Source organism: Salmo trutta, chromosome 40 (assembly GCF_901001165.1).
Source record: "Salmo trutta chromosome 40, fSalTru1.1, whole genome shotgun sequence".
Lineage (NCBI taxonomy): Eukaryota > Metazoa > Chordata > Actinopteri > Salmoniformes > Salmonidae > Salmo > Salmo trutta.
The window spans coordinates 24,471,296-24,491,306 of NC_042996.1; the positions used below are offsets into that span (position 1 = coordinate 24,471,296).

The following is a 20,011-nucleotide window of genomic DNA, read 5'->3' on the forward strand; positions in this document are numbered from 1 at the left end:
ATATTGCAAACAACACAATTATCACAACACTTACTGTTGGTTGTACTATGGCTTTATGGGGGTCTTTACACCCTTATAACTCCAAGGAAGTAAACTGAAAGATAAATGTACTCTGTGCTACATTTTCACTGGTAATTCAAAACAACACACAAAAGTACTGAAGAGAGTAAAATGACAATTTGAGTTAAATTTAGGCAACTCTCTGAGAGTTGGATATGTATGCCATTTACTGTCATTTTAACTCCAAAAAGGTCAGCCACCATGACCAGAGTATCTTTAACCTGTTATGGCTAGGGGGCAGTATTTTCACGGCCGGATAAAAAACGTACCCGATTTAATCTGATTATTACTCCTGCCCAGAAACTAGAATATGCATATAATTATTGGCTTTGGATAGAAAACACCCTAAAGTTTCTACAACTGTTTGAATGGTGTCTGTGAGTATAACAGAACTCATATGGCAGGCAAAAACCTGAGAAGATTCCAAACAGGAAGTACCCTCTCTGACCATTCCTTGAGATTCTTGGCTCTGTTTAAAGAAAATGTAGGATCTTTGCTGTAACGTGACACTTCCTACGGCTCCCATAGGCTCTCAGAACCCGGGAAAAAGCTGAAGGATGTAATTCCAGCAGCTGGCTGAAAAACTTTAGCGCGTTTGGATGGTGGTCGATCAGAGGGCCATCAGACTGAGGCTCGTGCACGAGGGGATCCCATGCTTTTACTTTCTCTCTCTCTGAACGTAAACACGCTTTCCCGGTCGGAATATTATCACTTTTTTACGAGAAAAATGGCATAAAAATTGATTTTAAACAGCGGTTGACATGCTTCGAAGTACGGTAATGGAATATTTAGAATTTTTTTGTCACGAAACGCGTCGGGCGCGTAACCCTTATTTACCCTTTCGGATAGTGTCTTGAACGCACGAACAAAACGCCGCTGTTTGGATATAACTATGGATTATTTGGGACCAAACCAACATTTGTTATTGAAGTAGAAGTCCAGGGAGTGCATTTTGACGAAGAACAGCAAAGGTAATAACATTTTTCTTATAGTAAATCTGACTTTGGTGAGTGCTAAACTTGGTGGGTGTCTAAATAGCTAGCCGTGATGGCGAGTTACATAGCGAGTTTATAGAGGAGTTCTGTATCTATAATTCTTAAAATAATTGTTATGTTTTTTTGTGAACGTTTATCGTGAGTAATTTAGTAAATTCACCGGAAGTTTGCGGGGGGTATGCTAGTTCTGAACGTCACATGCTAATGTAAAAAGCTGGTTTTTGATATAAATATGAACTTGATTGAACAAAACATGCATGTATTGTATAACATAATGTCCTAGGGGTGTCATCTGATGAAGATCATCAAAGGTTAGTGCTGCATTTAGCTGTGGTTTGGATTTATGTGACATTATATGCTAGCTTGAAAAATGGGTGTCTGATTATTTCTGGCTGGGTACTCTGCTGACATAATCTAACGTTTTGCTTTCGTTGTAAAGCCTTTTTGAAATCGGACAGTGTGGTTAGATAAAGGAGAGTCTTGTCTTTAAAATGGTGTAAAATAGTCATATGTTTGAAAAATTGAAGTTTTTGTATTTTTGAGGAATTTGTCATTCGCGCCACGCCCATCATTGGCTATTGGAGCAGGTGTTCCGCTAGCGGAATGTCTAGATGTAAGAGGTTAACACAAAATGGGGGTGGGATCATATAAACTCCCAAAAAGTGTTAAACCCCATAAGAGTTTAATTCATTATTGCGATTTGACTGTGTACTCATCCCCTGGTCTCAACAGCAGGCCCCTTGATTAAGACAAGTAGGTAATTTACATGTCAAAAGCCGTAGGCACAAAAACAAAAGCCATTACCTAGGGTGCTCGACAAAAACCGATGTCAACGTCTTGAGCCTGACTCCAACAACCAGACAAATATATATAGACCTATTATAGCGTTTGAGAGATAATACAATTATTTTATTCATAATCCAGTAACTGTCATATAATTTAACTAATTAAACATATAGGTTCAACTTCTATTTTACACACAAATTATCCTAGAAATCCACATTGTGAGATCATCCATACAATTAATTCATTTGATGAACAGTAACATCAAGGCGTATGGAGCTCGTCTCATCTGCTCCAAATTAAGAGATTTATAGTGTGTTTCAAAGTATTCAGACCCCTTGATTTATTCCTATTTTATTGTGTTACTAAGTGGGATTAAAATGGATTTAATTGTCTTATTTATTTATATTTCACAATCTCCACAAAATGCTCTGAAATGTAAAAGTGGAAGATTATTATTTATTTTTAAGATTAATAAAAAATTACATAAATAAAATACAGTCATTGCATAATTATTCAGCTCCCTGAGTCCATACAGTATATGTTAGAAACACCTTTGGCAGTAAGTACAGCTGTGAGTCTTCTTGGGACACTCTCTAAGGGGTTCATTCCGACCTGAGTTAAGCAGGCATAAACGACACATAATTCCCTTTTTAAGCTCATTTCTACGCGTATTCTCACCTTGAATTTAAGCATGAGAATAGCATGTATTTCACCTGCTATTCGTTCAGGGTGGAGATTGAATAAATGAAGGTGTGGCAGAGGTGTGTCTACAGATATGCTGTTTTCAGACTTTGACTTAATTCCCTAATAATTCCACCACCTTTACGTATGAGAAAACCATGAAAACATCTAGCAAACCTACCGGTTCCAAGTGGAAAAAGCATATACAGAATTTAACATCATTCTCCATTAACTGTAATTTATAACTTGATAAGAGCTATTGATAAGACCTAGGTAAAATTTGGATAAGGGAATTATAAATATAAATTACACTTGTTTTAGATGTATTTTGCCTTATAATCGCTGGAGACAAATGTGAAACCAGTTATATGGCAGCAAACTGAAGCATATCAACTTTCCCACAGTAAAGTTAATGAAATGCTGTGCTATTATGCATACTTTTTATTGTACAGCCTTTTAACTTGCAGGGATGGGCACTCTTGAATGTCTTAATTATAGGCTGCCCCGACTTTCTCTGTTTTCTATTTCGATCATGTTAAATATTAGCCACTATCAGTATCGACTGTCAGTAGGCCAAATAACAACACATATTCAACCGCCAATTTACTGTTGGCTCCCTTCAGTTAAAATAGGCTACATTATCATTCCATTTAATTACATTGTTTTGTTTACCTTCATTTGCTTCCTCTGTAAACACTGTCACGGCCATGTGGTTGTTGCTGAGGATCATTAGTAACAGTTGATGATATAAAAAAATACTTAGGCTAATTAAATCGTTATGGAGCTGAGCGCTGACCAAGCTGTAACAGTTTGAACCCGACGGATGGTGCACATACACAAATGTATATGGACAGCCCTTCAAATTAGTGGATTTGGCTATTTCAGCCACACCCTTTGCTGACAGGTGTATAAAATCGAGCACACTGGCATGCAATCTCCATAGACAAACATTGACAGTAGAATAGCCCGTACTGAAGAGCTCAGTGACGTTCAACATGACACTGTCATAGGATGCCACCATTCCAACAAGTCAGTCCGTCAAATTTCTGCCCTGCCAAAGCTGCCCCGGTCAAATGTAAGTGCTGTTATTGTGAAGTGGAAAAATCTAGGAGCAACAACGGCTCAGCCGCAAAGTGGTAGGCCCCACAAAGTGGTAGGCCACACAAGTTTACAGAACGGGAACGCAGAGTGCTGAAGCACGTAGTAAAAATCATCTGTCCTCGGTTGCAACACTACCGAGTTCCAAACTGCCTCTGGAAGCAACGTCAGCACAAGAACTGTTTGTCGGGAGCTTCATGAAATGGGTTTCCATGGCCAAGCAGCCGTACATAAGCCTAAAATCACCATGTGCAATGCCAAGCGTCGGCTGGAGCAGAGGAAACGCGATCTCTGGAGTGATGAATCACGCTTCACCATCTGGCAGTCCGATGGACAAATCTTGGTTTGACGGATGCCAGGAGAACGCTATCTGCCCCAATGCATAGTGCCAACTGTGAAGTTTGGTGGAGTAGGAATAATGATCTGTGGCTGTTTTTCATGGTTCTGTCTAGGCCTCTTAGTTCCAGTGAATGGAAATCTTAACGCTACAGCATGCAATGACATTCTAGATGATTCTGTGCTTCCAACTTCGTGGCAAAAGTTTGGGGAAGGCCCTTTCCTGTTTCAGCATGACAATGCCCCCGTGCAGAAAGCATGGTCCATACAGAAATGGTTTGTTGAGATTGATGTGGAAGAACTTGACTGGCCTGCACAAAGCCCTGACCTCAACCCCATCGAACACCTTTGGGATGAATTGGAACGCCGACTGCGAGCCAGGCCCAATTGCCCGAAATCAGTGCTTGACCTTTCTAATGCTCTTGTGGCTGAATGGAAGCAAGTCCCTGCACCAAAGTTCCAACATCTAGTGGAAAGCCTTTCCAGAAGTATGGAGGCTGTTATAGCAACAAAGGGGGGACTAACTCCATATTAATGCTCATGATTTTGGAATGAGATGTTGTGCAGGTGTCCACATACTTATGGCCATGTATTGTAATTGGTTAATGCAGGCAATAGACGAGGGTATAGCCGACTATTCTACACTATTCTCCCTATTATACTTATCTGTACACTAATCTTCCAAAACTACCATCAGTTGAAGAACTGAATGTGGACATTTTCAGAATGAATCAAACCACCGTTTTCTTTCTTTAGTGCATAAAGGCTCTCCAAACATGTTTTTTATGATTCATAAATACTTTCCTAAACCTAAATAATCTACAAGATTTTTCAATTCACCTATTGGTTCTGAAACAGAGACGAATATGCATATATTTAAATGGCTTTCTTTCATTGATCCCTAATATCTTAAACTGTTTCAATTTACCTATTGGTTCTGAAACAGAGACTAATATGCATATATTTAGATGGCATTCTTTCAATGATCCCTAATATCTTAACCTGTTCTGTCGCCAAATTTCGAACTAAAAGTTAGACAGTATTTAAAGGGATGCCTTAAGATAAATGTACTGAAAACCCTATTGAATGAGAAAATCTGTTTGCCAGGAAGTGCGAGGGTTTTCAGCGGTTGAATGAAATGTATTCAGAATGCGCAAGGTAAGCCACATTGCAGAACACGTTACTCAACTGAATAAGGTAAGTGTGAATACCAAATACTGAAAAGTGTGTAGGAAAGGAATGCATTGGAAAGGAATACATTCCTATGTCTGAATCGGCCCTTAAGAGCTTTGCACACCTGGATTGTGCAAAATTTGCCTATTATTATTTTAAAAATTATTCAAGCTCTGTCAATATGTTGGGGATCATGGCTTCATTTTCAAGTCTTGCAATAGCAGATTTAAGTCAAAACCGTAACTTGGCCACTTTGGAACATTCACTTAGGAACATTCACTGCATATCCAGTGTAGATTTGGCTTTGTGACACAGGTTATTGTCCTGCTGAATGGTGAATTTCTCTCACAGTGGCTGGTGTAAAGCAGACTAATGCAGGTTTTTGTCTAGGATTTTGCCTGTGCTTAGCCCTATCCCGTTTATTTTTATCCTAAAAAAACTCCCCAGTATTTGCAGATGTCATGATGATGCAGCTACCACCATGCTTAAAATAAGGAGGCAGTTACTCAATGATGTGTTGTGTTGGATTTGCCCCAAACATTGGGCTTTTCATTTAGGCCAAAAACTTTATTCCTTTAGCCAGGTTCTCCAGACCCCAGGGTTTTCCAGACCCCTTTACAATTTCCAAATGCTGTTACGTTACAGCCTTATTCTAAGATGGATTACTTTTTTTTTTAAATCCTCATCAATCTACATTAAATGCTCCATAATGACAAAGTGAATACAGGTTTTTAGAAATTAGCAAATTTATTACAAATAAAAAACAGAAATACCTTATTTACACAAGTATTCAGACCATTTACTATGAGACTCAAAGTTGAGCTCAGGTGCATCCTGTTTCCATTGATCATCCTTGAGATGTTTCAACAACTTGATTGGAGTCCACCTGTGGTAAATTCAATTGATTGGACATGATTTGGAAAGGCACACACCTGTCAATATAAGGTCCCACAGTTGACAGTGCATGTCAGAGCAAAAACCAAGCCATGAGGTTGAAGGAATTGTCCTCAGTACTCCGATACAGGATTGTGTCGAGGCACAGATCTGGGGAAGGGTAGCAAAAAATGTCTGCAGCATTGAAGGTACCCAAAAACACAGTGGCCTCCATCATTCTTAAATGGAAGAAGTATGGAACCACCCAGACTCGTCCTAGAGCTGGCCGCCCAGCCAAACTGAACAATCAGGGGAGAAGGCCCTTGGTCAGGGAGGTGACCAAGAACCCGATGGTCACTCTGACAGAGCTCAAGAGTTCCTCTGTGGAGATGGGAGAACTTTCCAGAAGGACAACCACCTTAGCAGCACTCCACCAATCGGGCCTTTATGGTAGAGTGGCCAGATGGAAGCCTCTCCTCAGTAAAAGGCACATGACAGCCTGCTTGGAGTTTGCCAAAAAGCACCTAAAGACTCTCAGACCATGAGAAACAAGAGTCTCTGGTCTGATGAAACCAAGATTGAACTCTTTGACCTGAATGCCAAGCGTCACGTCTGGAGGAAACCTGGCACCATCCCTACGGTGAAGCATGATGGTGGCAGCATCATGCAGTGGGGATGTTTTTCAGTGGCAGGGACTGGGAGACTAGTCAGGAACGAGGCTAAGATGAATGGAGCAATGTACAGAGAGATCCTTGATGAAAACCTGCTCCAGAGCGCTCAGGTCCTCAGACTGGGGCAAATGTTCACCTTCCAACAGGACAATGACCCTAAGCACACAGCCAAGACAACGCAGGAGTGGCTTCAGGACAATTCCCTGAATGTCCTTGAGTGGCCCAGCCAGATCTCGAACTTGAACCCGATCTAACATATCTGGAGAGATTTGAAAATAGCGTGTGCAGCAACTCTCCCCAATCCAACCTGACAGAGCTTGAGAGGATCTGCAGTGAAGAATGGGAGAAACTCCCCAAATACAGGTATGCCAAGCATGTAGCGTCATACCCAAGAAGACTCAGGGCTGTAATCGCTGCCAAATGTGCTTCAACAAAGTACTGAGAAAAGGGTCAGAATACTTAAGTAAATGTGATATTTTCGTTTTTAATTTTTTATAAATTAGCAAACATGTATAAAAACCAGTGTTTGCTTTGTCATAATGGGTTATTGTGATGAGGGAAAACAATTGTATCAATTTTAGAATAAGGCTGTAACCTAACAAAATGTGGAAAAAGTCAAGGGGTCTGAATACTTTCCGAAAGGCACTGTAGCCTAGTGCCTTGTTGCATACATTATTGTGGAGTCACTACAATGTTGATGCATCCTCAGTTCTCTCCCATCACAGCCATTGAATATTGTAGCTGTTTTAAATCACCAATGACCTCATGTTAACATCCCTGAGCAGTTTCATTCCTGTCCTGCCTTTCAGTTCAGAAGGACAACTGTATCTTGTCTAGTTTGTTTAATACATAATGAACAATTATTAACTAGAGTCTACCATGCTTAAAGAGATATTCAATGTCTGATTTGTTGTTGTCACCCATCTACAAATCACTGCCCTTTTTATGAGGCTTTCGAAAAGCTCCCTGGTCTTTGTATTTCAATATGTGCTTGCTGTTCAATACTTGACTGAGGGCCCTTACAGATGTTGTATGAATGGGGGACAGAGGAAGGGTTAGTCATTTAAAAATCATGTCAAACACTATTATTTCACACATAGTGAGTCCATATAACAATTTTTGTGATTTGTTAAGCCACATTTATCTCATGAACTAATTTAGGCTTGCCTAAGCAAAGGGGCTAAACACGTCTGCAATGACTATATTTTAGTTATTACATTTTTGTTTATCTTTAAAAAGTGTTCTTCCACTTGAGTATTTTGTGTATATTCAATTCATTGTAATCCCATTTTATAACACAATAAAATGTCAAAAAATCCAAGGGGTCTGAATACGTTTGTAAGGCAAAGATAGCTAATTAAAAGGGAAGCCGTGCCTTTTTCATCAGCACATAAATGAGTTCCTTAATCACTGTGTTGATCCTTGTGTATGTTCAAGGAACCAGTTATCTAATGCTAAAGCCCTTACATGTCCATATGCCTGCTGTCATATTGGAAATTAAAGTTTTTAATGAATGATGAAGATGCCCCCGGAGACGATGGCTGCCAACCGTGCACTTTTGTTCATTTTTTCGCATTATTTGTAAATTATTTTGTACATAAGGTTGCTGCTACCGTCTCTTATGGTCGAAAGCTTCTGGACATCAGAACAGAAATTACTCATCAACAAATTGGACAACACATTTTTCTTTAGTGAGTCGGATGGGAAGGATATACTCCAAACACCCGAACAGGCCCTCATCCCATCATTTGCTAGAGAAAGAAACTGAGAATTCGCGGAAAGCGATCGGGGTGCCTTGTGAGGATCAGGCGACAATTAGCTAATCTGCCTTTGCCATCCGTACAGTTAGCCAACGTTCAATTGCTGGAAAAGAAATGGGACGAACTGAAAGCAAGTATATCCTACCAATGGGACATTAAAAACTGTAATATCTTATGTTTCACGAGTCGTGGCTGAACGACGACATTAATAACATACAGCTGGCGGGTTATACACTATCGGCAGCATACAACAGCAGCCTCGGTAAGAAACAGGGCGGCGGCCTATGTATATTTGTAAACAACAGCTGGTGCAGGATATCTAAGGGAGTCTCGAGGTTTTGCTCGCCTGAGGTAGAGTATCTCATGATAAGCTGTAGACCACACGATCTACCCAGAGAGTTTTCATCTGTATTTTTGTAGCTGTCTACATACCACCACCGACCGATGCTGGCACTAATACCGCACTCAATGAGCTGTATACCGCCATAAGCAACCAGGAAAATGTTCATCCAGAGGTGGAGCTCCTAAAGGTCGGGGACTTTAATGTAGGGAAACTTAAATCAGTTTTAACTAATCAGCATGTTAAACGTGCAACCAGCGGGAAAGAAACTCTAGACCACCTTCACTCCACACACAGAGATGCGTACAAAGCTCTCCCTCGCGCTCCATTAGGCAAATCTAACCATAATTCTATCCTCAAGATTCATGCTTATAATCAAAAACTAAAGCAAGACGGACCAGTGACTCGGTCTACTAAAAAGTGGTCAGATGAAGCAGATGCTAAACTACAGGACAGTTTTGCTAGCACAGACAGAAATATGTTCCAGGATTCTTAAGATGGCATTGAGGAGTACACCACATCAGTTGTTGGCTTCATCAATAAGTGCATCGATGACGTCGTCCCCACAGTGACTGTAGGTACATACCCCAGCCAGAAGCCATGGATTACAGGCAACATTCGCAATGAGCGAAAGGGTAGAGCTGTTGCTTTCAAGTACCGGGACTCTAACCAGGAAGCTTATAAGAAATCTCGCCATGCCCTCCGAAGAACCATCAAACAGGCAAAGCATCAATACTGGACTAAAGTCTAATCATACTACACCTGCTCTGACGCTCGTCGGATGTGGCAGGGCTGGTAAACTATTACAGACTACAAAGGGAAGCACAGCTGAGAGCTGCCCAGTGATATGAGCCTACCAGACGAGCGAAACAACTTCTATGCTCGCTTCGAGGCAAAAAAACACTAAAACATACATGAGAGCATCAGCTGTTCCAGACGACTGTGGGATCACACTCTCCGCAGCTGATGTAAGAACTTTAAACAGGTCAACAGTCACAAGGCCGCAGGGCCAGACATCGGATTACCAGGATGTGTACTCTGAGCTTGCGCTAACCAACTGGCAAGTGTTTTCACTAACATTTTCAACCTCTCCCTGTCTGAGTCTGTAATACCAACATGTTTCAAGCAGACCACCATAGTCCCTGTGCCCAAGAACACTAAGGTAACCTGCCTAAATGACTGCCGACCCGTAGCACTCATGTCTGTAGCCATAGAATGCTTTGAAAGGCATGTCATGGCTCACAACACCACTATCCTAGAAACCCTAGACCAACTCCAATTTGCATACCGCCCCAACAGATGATGCAATATCTATTGCACTCCACACTGCCCTTTCACACCTGGACAAAAGGAACACCTATGTGAGAATGCTATTCATTGACTACAGCTCAGCGTTCAACACCATAGGGCCCTCAAAGCTCAACACTAAGCTAAGGACGTTGGGACTAATCACCTCCCTCTGCAACTGGATCCTGGACTTCCTGACAGGCCGCCCCCAGGTATTAAGGGTAGGTAACAACACATCCGCCTTCGCGGATCCTCAAAACGCGGGCCCCTCAGGGGTGCGTGCTCAGTCCCCTCCTGTACTCCCTGTTCACTCATGACTGCATGGCCAGGCACGACTCCAACACCATCATTAAATTTGCTGATGACACAACTATGGTAGGCCTGATCACCGACAACGATTAGACAGCCTATAGGGAGGAGGTCAGAGACCTGACCTTGTGGTGCAAGGACAACAACCTCTCCCTCAATGTGATCAAGACAAAGGAGATGATTGTGGACTACAGGAAAAGGAGGACCGAGCACGCCCCCATTCTCATCGACGGGGCTGTAGTGGAGCAGGTTGAGAGCTTCAAGTGCCTTGGCGACCACATCACCAACAAACTAACATGGTCCAAGCACAGCAAGACAGTCGTGAAGAGGGCACGACAAAAACAAATTCTCCCTCAGGAGACTGAAAAGATTTGTCATGGGACCTCAGATCCTCAAAAGGTTTTACAGCTGCACCATCGAGAGTATCCTGACGGGTTGCATCACCGCCTGGCATGGCAACTGTTCGGCCTCCGACCGCACTACAGATGATAGTGCGTACTGCCCAGTACATCACCGGGGCCAAGCTTCATGCCATCCAGGACCTATAAATCCAGGCAGTGTCAGAGGAAGGCCCTAAAAATTGCCAAAGATTCCAGCCACTCTAGTCTGCTACCGCAGAGCGCCATGTCTAGGTCCAAGAGGCTTCTAAACAGCTTCTAGCCCCAAGCTATAAGACTCATCTAATGAAATGGTTACCCAGACTATTTCCATTGCCCCCCCTCCTCTTCTACGCTGCTGCTACTAAATTACCTCGACACCAGTGCCCCGCATACTGACTCTGTACTGGTACCCCCTGTATATAGCCCGCTATTGTAATTTTACTGCTGCTCTTTAATTATTTGTTATTTTTATCTCTTACTTTTTTTAGGTATTTTCTTAAAACTGCATTGTTGATTAAGGGCTTGTAAGTAAGCATTTCACTGTAAGGTCTACACCTGTTGTATTTGGCACATTTGAAAAATACAATTGTATTTGATTTGATTTGATGATGTGTGATTTTTAGATAGGGAGAGCTATAAAAATGTACTTTGCATATCATATTTAGGATACACTTTAATGGTTAACCATGGACACTTGACTTAGACACTGAACTAAGATCTGTTATGTGTTTTTCACTTCAAACAGTTAAGGTTTAGCTTGAGGGGTAGCGCCTAGATCTGTGCCTATGGTCATTATCTACGGTGAGGTGCCATAACAGCTCATGGGCAGGGAGTCACCAGAGGGGGCAGCACCTCCCCACCACAACAACAACACTCGTCCCTCCATCCCCCACTACCACTTCCTGGAGAACACTGACTTACAGATGATGACGAACATCGTCTACATTTCTCTTTCTCACAGCCCACTGCTCTGCTCTACCAATAATGGAGTGACTTACGTTATTGTTATTGTATGGCAGGCAGATGAGGCCGGCAGCATAAAACGGAAAAGCAATTAGTTCTAGCTAGGTTCAGGGTTGTGTTGTGAGTGTGATGATGCATGTCCCTGGCTCCTGCCTCATTCCTGCCTCATTCCTACCCAGTCCTTCTCTGTGTGCAGCTAATATAGCCACGTCACATACACTGAGCATACAAAACATTTCAAACACCTGCTCTTTCCATGACACCAGGTGAAAGCTATAATCCCTTATTGTCACTTGTTAAATCCACTTCAATCAGTGTCGATGAAGGGCAGGAGACAGGTTAAATTATTTTTAAACCTTGAGACAATTGAGACATGGATTGTGTATGTGTGCCATTCAGAGGGTGAATGGACAAGACAAAAGATTTAAGTGCCTACGAATGGCGTATGGTAGTAGGTGCTATGCGTACTGGTTTGTGTCAAGAACTGCACCGCTGCTGGGTTTTTCATGCTCAACAGTTTCCTGTGTGTGTCAATGGTCCACCACCAAAAGGACATCCAGCCAACTTGACACAACTGTGGGAAGCATTGGAGTCAGACAATGTGAGGTGCACAGTAATACATAGAGCCACGGCTACATGGAACTCTATTCCACATCAGGTAACTGATGCAAGCAATAGAATCGGATTGAAAAAACAGATAAAAATACACCTTATGGAACAGCGGGGACTGAGAAAAGACACACAGGCACCTGGATGTTGTATTGTAAGTATGTGGTGGTGGAGTGGTGGCCTGAGGGCACACAATGAATGTGTTGGGGAAGGTGTTATGAAATGTAATGTCATGTAGTATTTTAAACTATATGTAAGTCTTATGTTGCTGGACCCCAGGAAGAGTAGCTGCTGTAGATCCATAATAAATAGATATACAAACATGGGCCAGCATCCCTGTGGATTGCTTGACACCTTATAGAGTCCATGCCCGACAAATTGAGGTTGTTCTGACTGTATATAGATATATGCAAACATCCTTACCCATTTAACAATGTTTGGTTTATAGAGTTTCATCAATGACTGTATGAAGAATTTTTAGCAGTAGGTCAATAAGACGACACAAGTATGATTTATGTACAAAGGGATTTAATTGAAATGTTTGTATAAAAAAAAAAATCTGCATCACCAGATCGCTATCATTCATGTCATACAGCTAAACTGAAAGAGAATATCTAACACCAGGCAAGCCACAGATTCATCATAGTCACTAACTAGAATAGCCTTATCCAACCCAATAGCCATGTGCGTCCATGGAGTTCAATGCATGGAGACAGCACACGTGTAATGTACCCCAAAAAGCAGATGTACTTTTAGATTAATTCAATCCAACATTACATGACTATAAAAAAATAGTTCAATCACATTCATAGCTCTTCCAAATTTAAGTAAACCTTGTTTTATTCCCTTTCGACAACTTCAGTGCATCCATCCACAATCTAAAAAAAAAAAATAATGAAGTAAAAATATCATTACAGGAATGCAAAAAAGGCCATGTAAAGATATGCAAATTCTGGAATTTCTCCCCTTCTCTTAAACATCTACAATAAATAAAATGAGCCAAAAGAGTGTGGAATGTCTACACGTTCTGAATAAATTAAAAGCATGGGAAAAAAACTGCACAATATTTGTATTGTAAAAGACATAACTGAGACCATGAATATTGCATTGATTGTGCATTTCACACTTAAGCCATGATACACCAGTCCAGGGCAAGAGCAATGTAGTGCCAGTAGTGAGATGGGGAAAGGCAAAACATTCAATTAAAATACATTTCCAAGGGGCTAAACACAGAGATAATGTTGTTTTAGTATACATTCAGAAATGAAAGGATCCAATTTTGAGAAATCCAAACAACTCGAGGCTGTAGTATGAGTGAGCAGCTTAGTAAGGAGGCGCAGTGTGAGTGAGTTGCATTTCAAGTATTCCATGGTCAACAGTCAACTCCCACCTTCATCCTCTATTTTATGATCCCGAAGAATGCTGGGTGGTGTTGTTTACCACACTCTTATGGAGGAAGACAACTAATCTCCATCATGACAGGGTGGGATACGTACAAACCAGCCCGAAAGGGTTATAACAACAAAAAGTTATGACAAAAGCCCCCCGAGAAGCAGCTTTCAAAAAGGCACTCCAAATCAAAAACATTTAAATATAAAGCATTCTCCAAGCTCTATGAGAGCAGCTATGTCTGTCTGAATAAGGGGCTTTAAACCAGATGCATAAATCAGTCTTGTTATAACAAATTAGAAAATAATAACGTCCAAAATAAATAGTCACTGGTAAAGACCGCCCAAACAGCAAATGTTCCACATTAGGAAACAATTCATGAGTTATAAAAAATAAACAAAAGATAAAGGAAGAACAAACCATAATAAATTATAATAATTCCCTACAAAAGGAAACCAAAAATAATTCTGCCAGCCCAAGCCATGGTGGGGCATAAGGACCAGAGCCCTTTTAAGTCCAGTTAAACACCCCCCCCCCCCCCCCTCATGTCCATTCACTCCTTTTCTCCTCTCATCCCCTCTTCTCTCTTTCATAGGCTCTCCTTGCTGGAGCTTGTGCTAGATGTGTCCGTGTCGATGGTCCTCAGCCGGATGTCCCCATCCTCAGGCTTGGAGGACATCGACACTTCCCCAGCCAAGCGCATCCACGGGTGGTCAAGAATCTGTTCTAGAGTAGGCCTGTCTGAGGGCCGTAATGACAGGCACCACTTGATCAGTTGCTGGCACTCTGGAAGGAGGGAGAGAAAAGGGGAAAACATGGATTAGTATTTTATGGGACAATCTCAAGAGGGAGATGGAGGGTTATAGGAACACACAGGCAGGAAGAAATGAAATAGAAAATAGTGTTAAGAAATATGTTTTAAGACTAGAAATGTGTTATGAATGTAGGTTGTATATTGGAGGTAGTACACACCATTAGACACTCTCCTCCTGAAGTACAGTCTCCCCTGGAGGATTTCCTCGTCTTGCTCAAAGGGGATGTCTCCACAGACCATGTCGTACAGCAGCACCCCTAGCGACCACACCGTAGCCGAGCGCCCGTGGTATCTATGGAAGCGGATCCACTCTGGCGGACTATATACTCTTGTACCTGGGGAAGAAAAGGCTGGTTAGTGACTTTTTTACTTTTATAATAGCATCAAAACAGTTTATTTGGGACATTTGTGACAATAATAATATAAATAGGCCTATATTGCAATACTGTATGATTTGGAAAGTTTATAAATGATGGATATTTAAAAATAGTCAGATAATGTCTCTCTAAAGGCTGAACAAGGCAAGTGTAATTCCATCTAAAACAAGGATGTTATAATGCCTTTTTCTTTTCCACAACAAATCTCTATGTAACTGGGTGACCCGCCTCACTCCCCTCCCTCCAGGCATGAGTAACTTGGATACCAAACAAAAACTCGAGTGAGCAATGTGAGCCATCACATGACATGAATCAGTCCAAGCTCAGGTTTCACAACAAACAGATGTTACGTGGCAGCTGGCCCAATAGCCATTACCTAAAGGCTTTGAAATGAGCGTTTCTTAACACAGACAATTATCAACATAACAAAAACCTATTTTACTACACTAGTGTGTTAAATTGACTAATATGACATTTCTAAAGGTACTTTAAATTAACTACATAGGGATAATCAAAATGAATAAGGATCGGCTTATAAACGTTGCTGATAACATCACCACCCGAGGGAAAACTCTTTATGAGGTACCAAAAACAAACCACTGCGTCACAGCGTCGTGTGGACACACCAGCCAATACAGAGGAGAGGGGGGGATATTATATCATCAGATGATCTAATAAGGCGAGTAGGTATCTATACTAAAACAAAAAAATATAGCTGAAAGCAAGTCATGGGTCAGTGCAGACTATAACGCACCTTCAAAAACACAACAAACCCAGAAAATACATCTGAGCCACTGCTGGCAACGCATTGAGTAAAGGTAGAGTACATACCGTCAAAGTCAGTGTAGACCGTGTCCTTGAGAATCGCCCCTGAACCAAAGTCAATAAGCGTGAGCTCCCCAGTGCGTAGGTCTACAAGCAGATTTTCATCTTTGATATCTCTGTGAACTACCCCGCTGCTGTAGCAGTGGCGGACAGCCTCCAAAACCTGACGGAAAAATCCCCTTGCTGTCTCCTCATCCAAAGCGCCCTTCTCCGTTATGAAATCGAAAAGATCCTTGACCAGCTCCGGTCGTTCCATAACAATCAACCAGCCGTCTGGTCGCTCATACCAATCCAGGAGTTTTATAACCCCCCGAAACGATGAACTGACTTTCTTCAATAAAATAATCTCCAAAGGCACCATCACACCATTCTGTAAGAAAATATGAATCACAAATGAGTTGAGTGACCTAGAATCAATTCAATTATCAAAAAACAACAACTGACATGGGTGAAAAACCTAAACAAACCCGAGTGGTGATACTTACAATAGTTCCCCATTCGGTCACCCGCTCCTTCGGCACATGTTTCACTGCGACCTAATTTCGGGAGAGAAAAAAAAACACACACATCAGATACATTGTAGCCAGACGCGAAGAGATACATAGCAGCAACAACGAAGTAAGTTAGTAAATAACTATGAGATGCCTTGATGGCGCCATGTGCCGAGATCAAAGCACTCCTGTTCTTACCAGTGCGTCATCCGAGAGCCGACTACCGGCGTAGACCGTGCCGAATCCACCGCTGCCCAGCACGGATCCCACTGTGTAAACCTTTTCGAACGGCTCCTTTTCCACTTTAACTGGAGAAACATCAAATTGAGAGCAGATAAGCATACACGATAGTCTCGTCTTTCACAGTGCAAGATAGGCAATCGAGTCGCAGCTGTTGACTAACGTTAGCTTTTCCAGACACAGACAGGTATAGTACCTAGCTAACGTTAGCTATGTTAATCACAGTTGGCTTGCATATCGACAGTACGAAGCCCTTTAAAATAGTTCCATGCAAGGATTTTAGAGTTAGTTAGTAAAATACAAATATTTCATTATTGGAAGCATGAATGACTAACATAAATCTAGTTCAATAAACAGTCCATATTTTCCGGCTATGTAAAGCACGAAGAATGACAGCAAGTTCGAATCATACCTGTCTGGAGCTGTATTTTCACCGGTAAATGGTCCATGCTCGAAGGGTGGCAAATGTGCGAGAATGAGCCAAACTTTGACAACAACATATTCGAACGGAAGACTAACTAAATTCGTGGTTATCTGAAAAGGTAGATTCTGATCCAATCCTATGTAAATATGATTGAAAAGGTTAGCGCTGGTAACGGCTAGCTAATAAATCCAGTGTGCCAACTCCACCCGCCCCGTCGATGTCTCAAATAAAATGCCGCATCGTCCTTTTCCAGATTGAAACGCTGCGTACAACGAGAATCCTGTATCTTAATTCATGCACTTTGAAGACGACAGTTTTCTTGAAGTACTGAAAACAGTAGACTTGCAGAACGGTTATCTATTAGCAATCGCAGAAGATGGTAAGAAATCCAAAAGACTGTGTCGATATTACGGAATGTATTTGCTGTCTGAGCTTTGTCACGATCTTTCCAACCTTTTCTATAACGCCAATGTTTTTTTAACGAGTGGAGGATGGTTGTATCCCTCCGCCCCGAAAGACTACTCGGTATTTTCCTGGATTTTGTCGTTATATCCGGCAATAATTAATTGAAATGTAGAGATAGAGGAATTAATGAAGATTTATACAATATAAAAATAACCATTGTGTAATTTCTCAGATATAATGATATGTATACACGTACTACTTTCTCATAGTATGAGACGCCCAAGGATCTCTTGTCTGGAGGCTTTGCGCTGTGTTCTCTAGGAACCTGGAGGACTTAACCAATGAGATGGTTTATACAATTACCATGTTTTCGATTTGGACCAATCAAATGCTCATTATCATGAAAGGGTGATTTGCGCCCACGTGGTGGGAATTCCGAGACGCCCTTCCCATTTGCTCTGGGACGCAATGGGCGCGTTCGAGGGGACCAATCAATCAATCAATCAATCAGGGGGGGGCAACCCAGACAGGAAGATCACGTCAGTGACTCAACCCACTCAAGTGACGCACCCCTCCTAGGTATGGCATGGGGTGGCAGCGTAGCCTAGTGGTTAGAGCGTTGGACTAGTAACCAAAAGGTTGCAAGTTTGAATCCCCGAGCTGACAAGGTACAATTCTGTCTTTCTGAACACTGTTCCTAGGCCATCATTGAAATAAGAATTTGTTCTTAACTGACTTGCCTAGTTAAATAAAGGTAATAAAAAATAAATAGAAGAGCGCCAGTGACTCAGCCACTGTAATAGGGTTAGAGGCAGAGAATCCCAGTAGAGAAGATAATCCCAGTGGAGAGAGGAGAACTGGCCAGGCAGAGACAGCAAGGGTGGTTCATTGCTCCAGTGCCTTTCTGTTCACCTTTAGACTACACTCAATCATAGGACCTACTGAAGAGATGAGTCTTCAATAAAGACTTAAAGGTTGAGACCGAGTCTGCGTCTCTCACATGGGTAGGCAGACCATTACATAAAAATTGAGCTCTATAGTAGAAAGCCCTGCCTCCAGCTGTTTGCTTAGAAATTCTAGGGACAGTAAGGAGGCCTGCGTCTTATGACCGTAGGTATGTATGGCAGGACCAAATCGGAAAGATAGGTAGGAGCAAGCCCATGTAATGCTTTAGGTTAGCAGTAATATGATAAAAAACATTTTGTTCTAGTCAAGATTCTAGCAGCCGTGTTTAGCACTAACTGAAGTTAATGTAGTGCTTTATCTGGGTAGCCAGAAAGTAGAGCATTGCAGTAGTCTAACCTAGAAGTGACAAAAGCATGGATTCATTTTTCTGCATCATTTTTGGACAGAAAGTTTCTGATTTTTGCAATGTTATGTAGATGGAAAAAAGCTGTCCTTGAAACAGTCTTGATATGTTCGTCAAAAGAGAGATCAGGGTCCAGAGTAACGCCGAGGTCCTTCACAGTTTTATTTGAGACGACTATACAACCATCAAGATTAATTGTCAGATTCAACAGAAGATCTCTTTGTTTCTTGGGACCTAGAACATGCATCTCTGTTTTGTCTGAGTTTAAAAGTAGAACATTTGCAGCCATCCACTTCCTTAAGTCTGAAACACAGGCTTCCAGGGAGGGCAATTTTGGTGCTTCACCATGTTTCATCGAAATGTACAGCTGTGTGTCATCTGCATAGCAGTGAAAGTTAACATTATGTTTCCGAATGACATCACCAAGAGGTAAAATATATAGTGAAAACAATAGTGGTCCTAAAACGGAGCCTTGAGGAACACCGAAATTTACAGTTGATTTGTCAGAGGACAAACCATCCACAGAGACAAACTGATATCTTTCCGACAGATAAGATCTAAACCAGGCCAGAACTTGTCCACCAGCCATCGTTGGTCACCGCCTTTCAATGTGTGTTGCATAATTCTGATAAAATTGTCCAAAATGCGTCTACATGTCAATCAACACGTCCAATATGCACCTACATGTCGACTGCATGTGATCAAAGGTCATGAAGGTTGACCCACATGAACGGGACCAAGACGTGACTAAAACGGGATGCAAATTTGCTCAAATCATGTGGAACCCGCTGTCAGTCTTCGTAACTAACCTTGCTGAACATTGCCAGAAGTAATGCACTGTTTAGCGAACTAGCTTTATTTTGCAGTCGTTTGAGGCCCTCGCTCCCAAATTGTTAGTACAATGTACACATATATTTACAGTTTGTGAGTGTGTGATATGGGGTTGTAGACATGTTTATTTTGACATTATAAATAAAAACTTTTGTAAACAATGGCAACACTATCATGTTGCACTTAGCCTTCCTGTTGGAAAACCACATCAGTATCTGACCTTTGGCTATAGTAGATGCACCTCCCCCGACTTCACTCCTCGACTTTCTTCTGCAGTGGGTTGCTTCAGGTTTACCACTCAAACAAGCCCATCTTTTCATAGCATTTCACCAGGTGGGTGGTGCTATATGTAACGGTTGGTGTGGGTTTCAAAGTGCAACCCAAAGTCTAGGTACCAGTTTGCGTTGTCCTGCGAAGAGATATTGGTCGTGTTCGAGAGCATCAAAACGACTGCAAATGACAAATCACCTTGCATCATAAATAACGACTCATTATTATTTGTAGATCAGTCAGTCAATCACAATTTACCCATGATGCAGTACATTGCGCTTTTGATACGTGTCACATATCAGTTCATAAAAAGAA

General features: G+C 41.7%; 1 protein-coding gene across 1 annotated transcript; it reads right to left on the bottom strand.

The window, feature by feature from the left end:
* Positions 1-12,829: 12,829 nt before the first annotated feature.
* LOC115180246 (serine/threonine-protein kinase pim-3) lies at positions 12,830-17,354 on the bottom strand. Its single transcript, XM_029742183.1, has 6 exons — positions 16,870-17,354; positions 16,416-16,525; positions 16,212-16,262; positions 15,733-16,096; positions 14,683-14,859; positions 12,830-14,496 (listed from the first exon to the last, which is right to left on the bottom strand). Exons 1-6 carry the CDS (start codon positions 16,955-16,957, stop codon positions 14,300-14,302), a joined length of 987 nt encoding a protein of 328 aa, XP_029598043.1. The 5' UTR covers positions 16,958-17,354; the 3' UTR covers positions 12,830-14,299.
* Positions 17,355-20,011: the final 2,657 nt, after the last annotated feature.

Bases quoted from the DNA above. Each gene is read 5' to 3' on its own strand.
- LOC115180246 (XM_029742183.1), bottom strand. From the start codon at position 16,957: ATGTTGTTGTCAAAGTTTGGCTCATTCTCGCACATTTGCCACCCTTCG. The intron at 16,097-16,211 runs GTAAGTATCACC...ATTTTCTTACAG, and splicing joins TGACCGAATGGGGAACTATT to AATGGTGTGATGGTGCCTTT. The intron at 14,860-15,732 runs GTATGTACTCTA...TTTCTTCCCCAG, and splicing joins GGTCTACACTGACTTTGACG to GTACAAGAGTATATAGTCCG.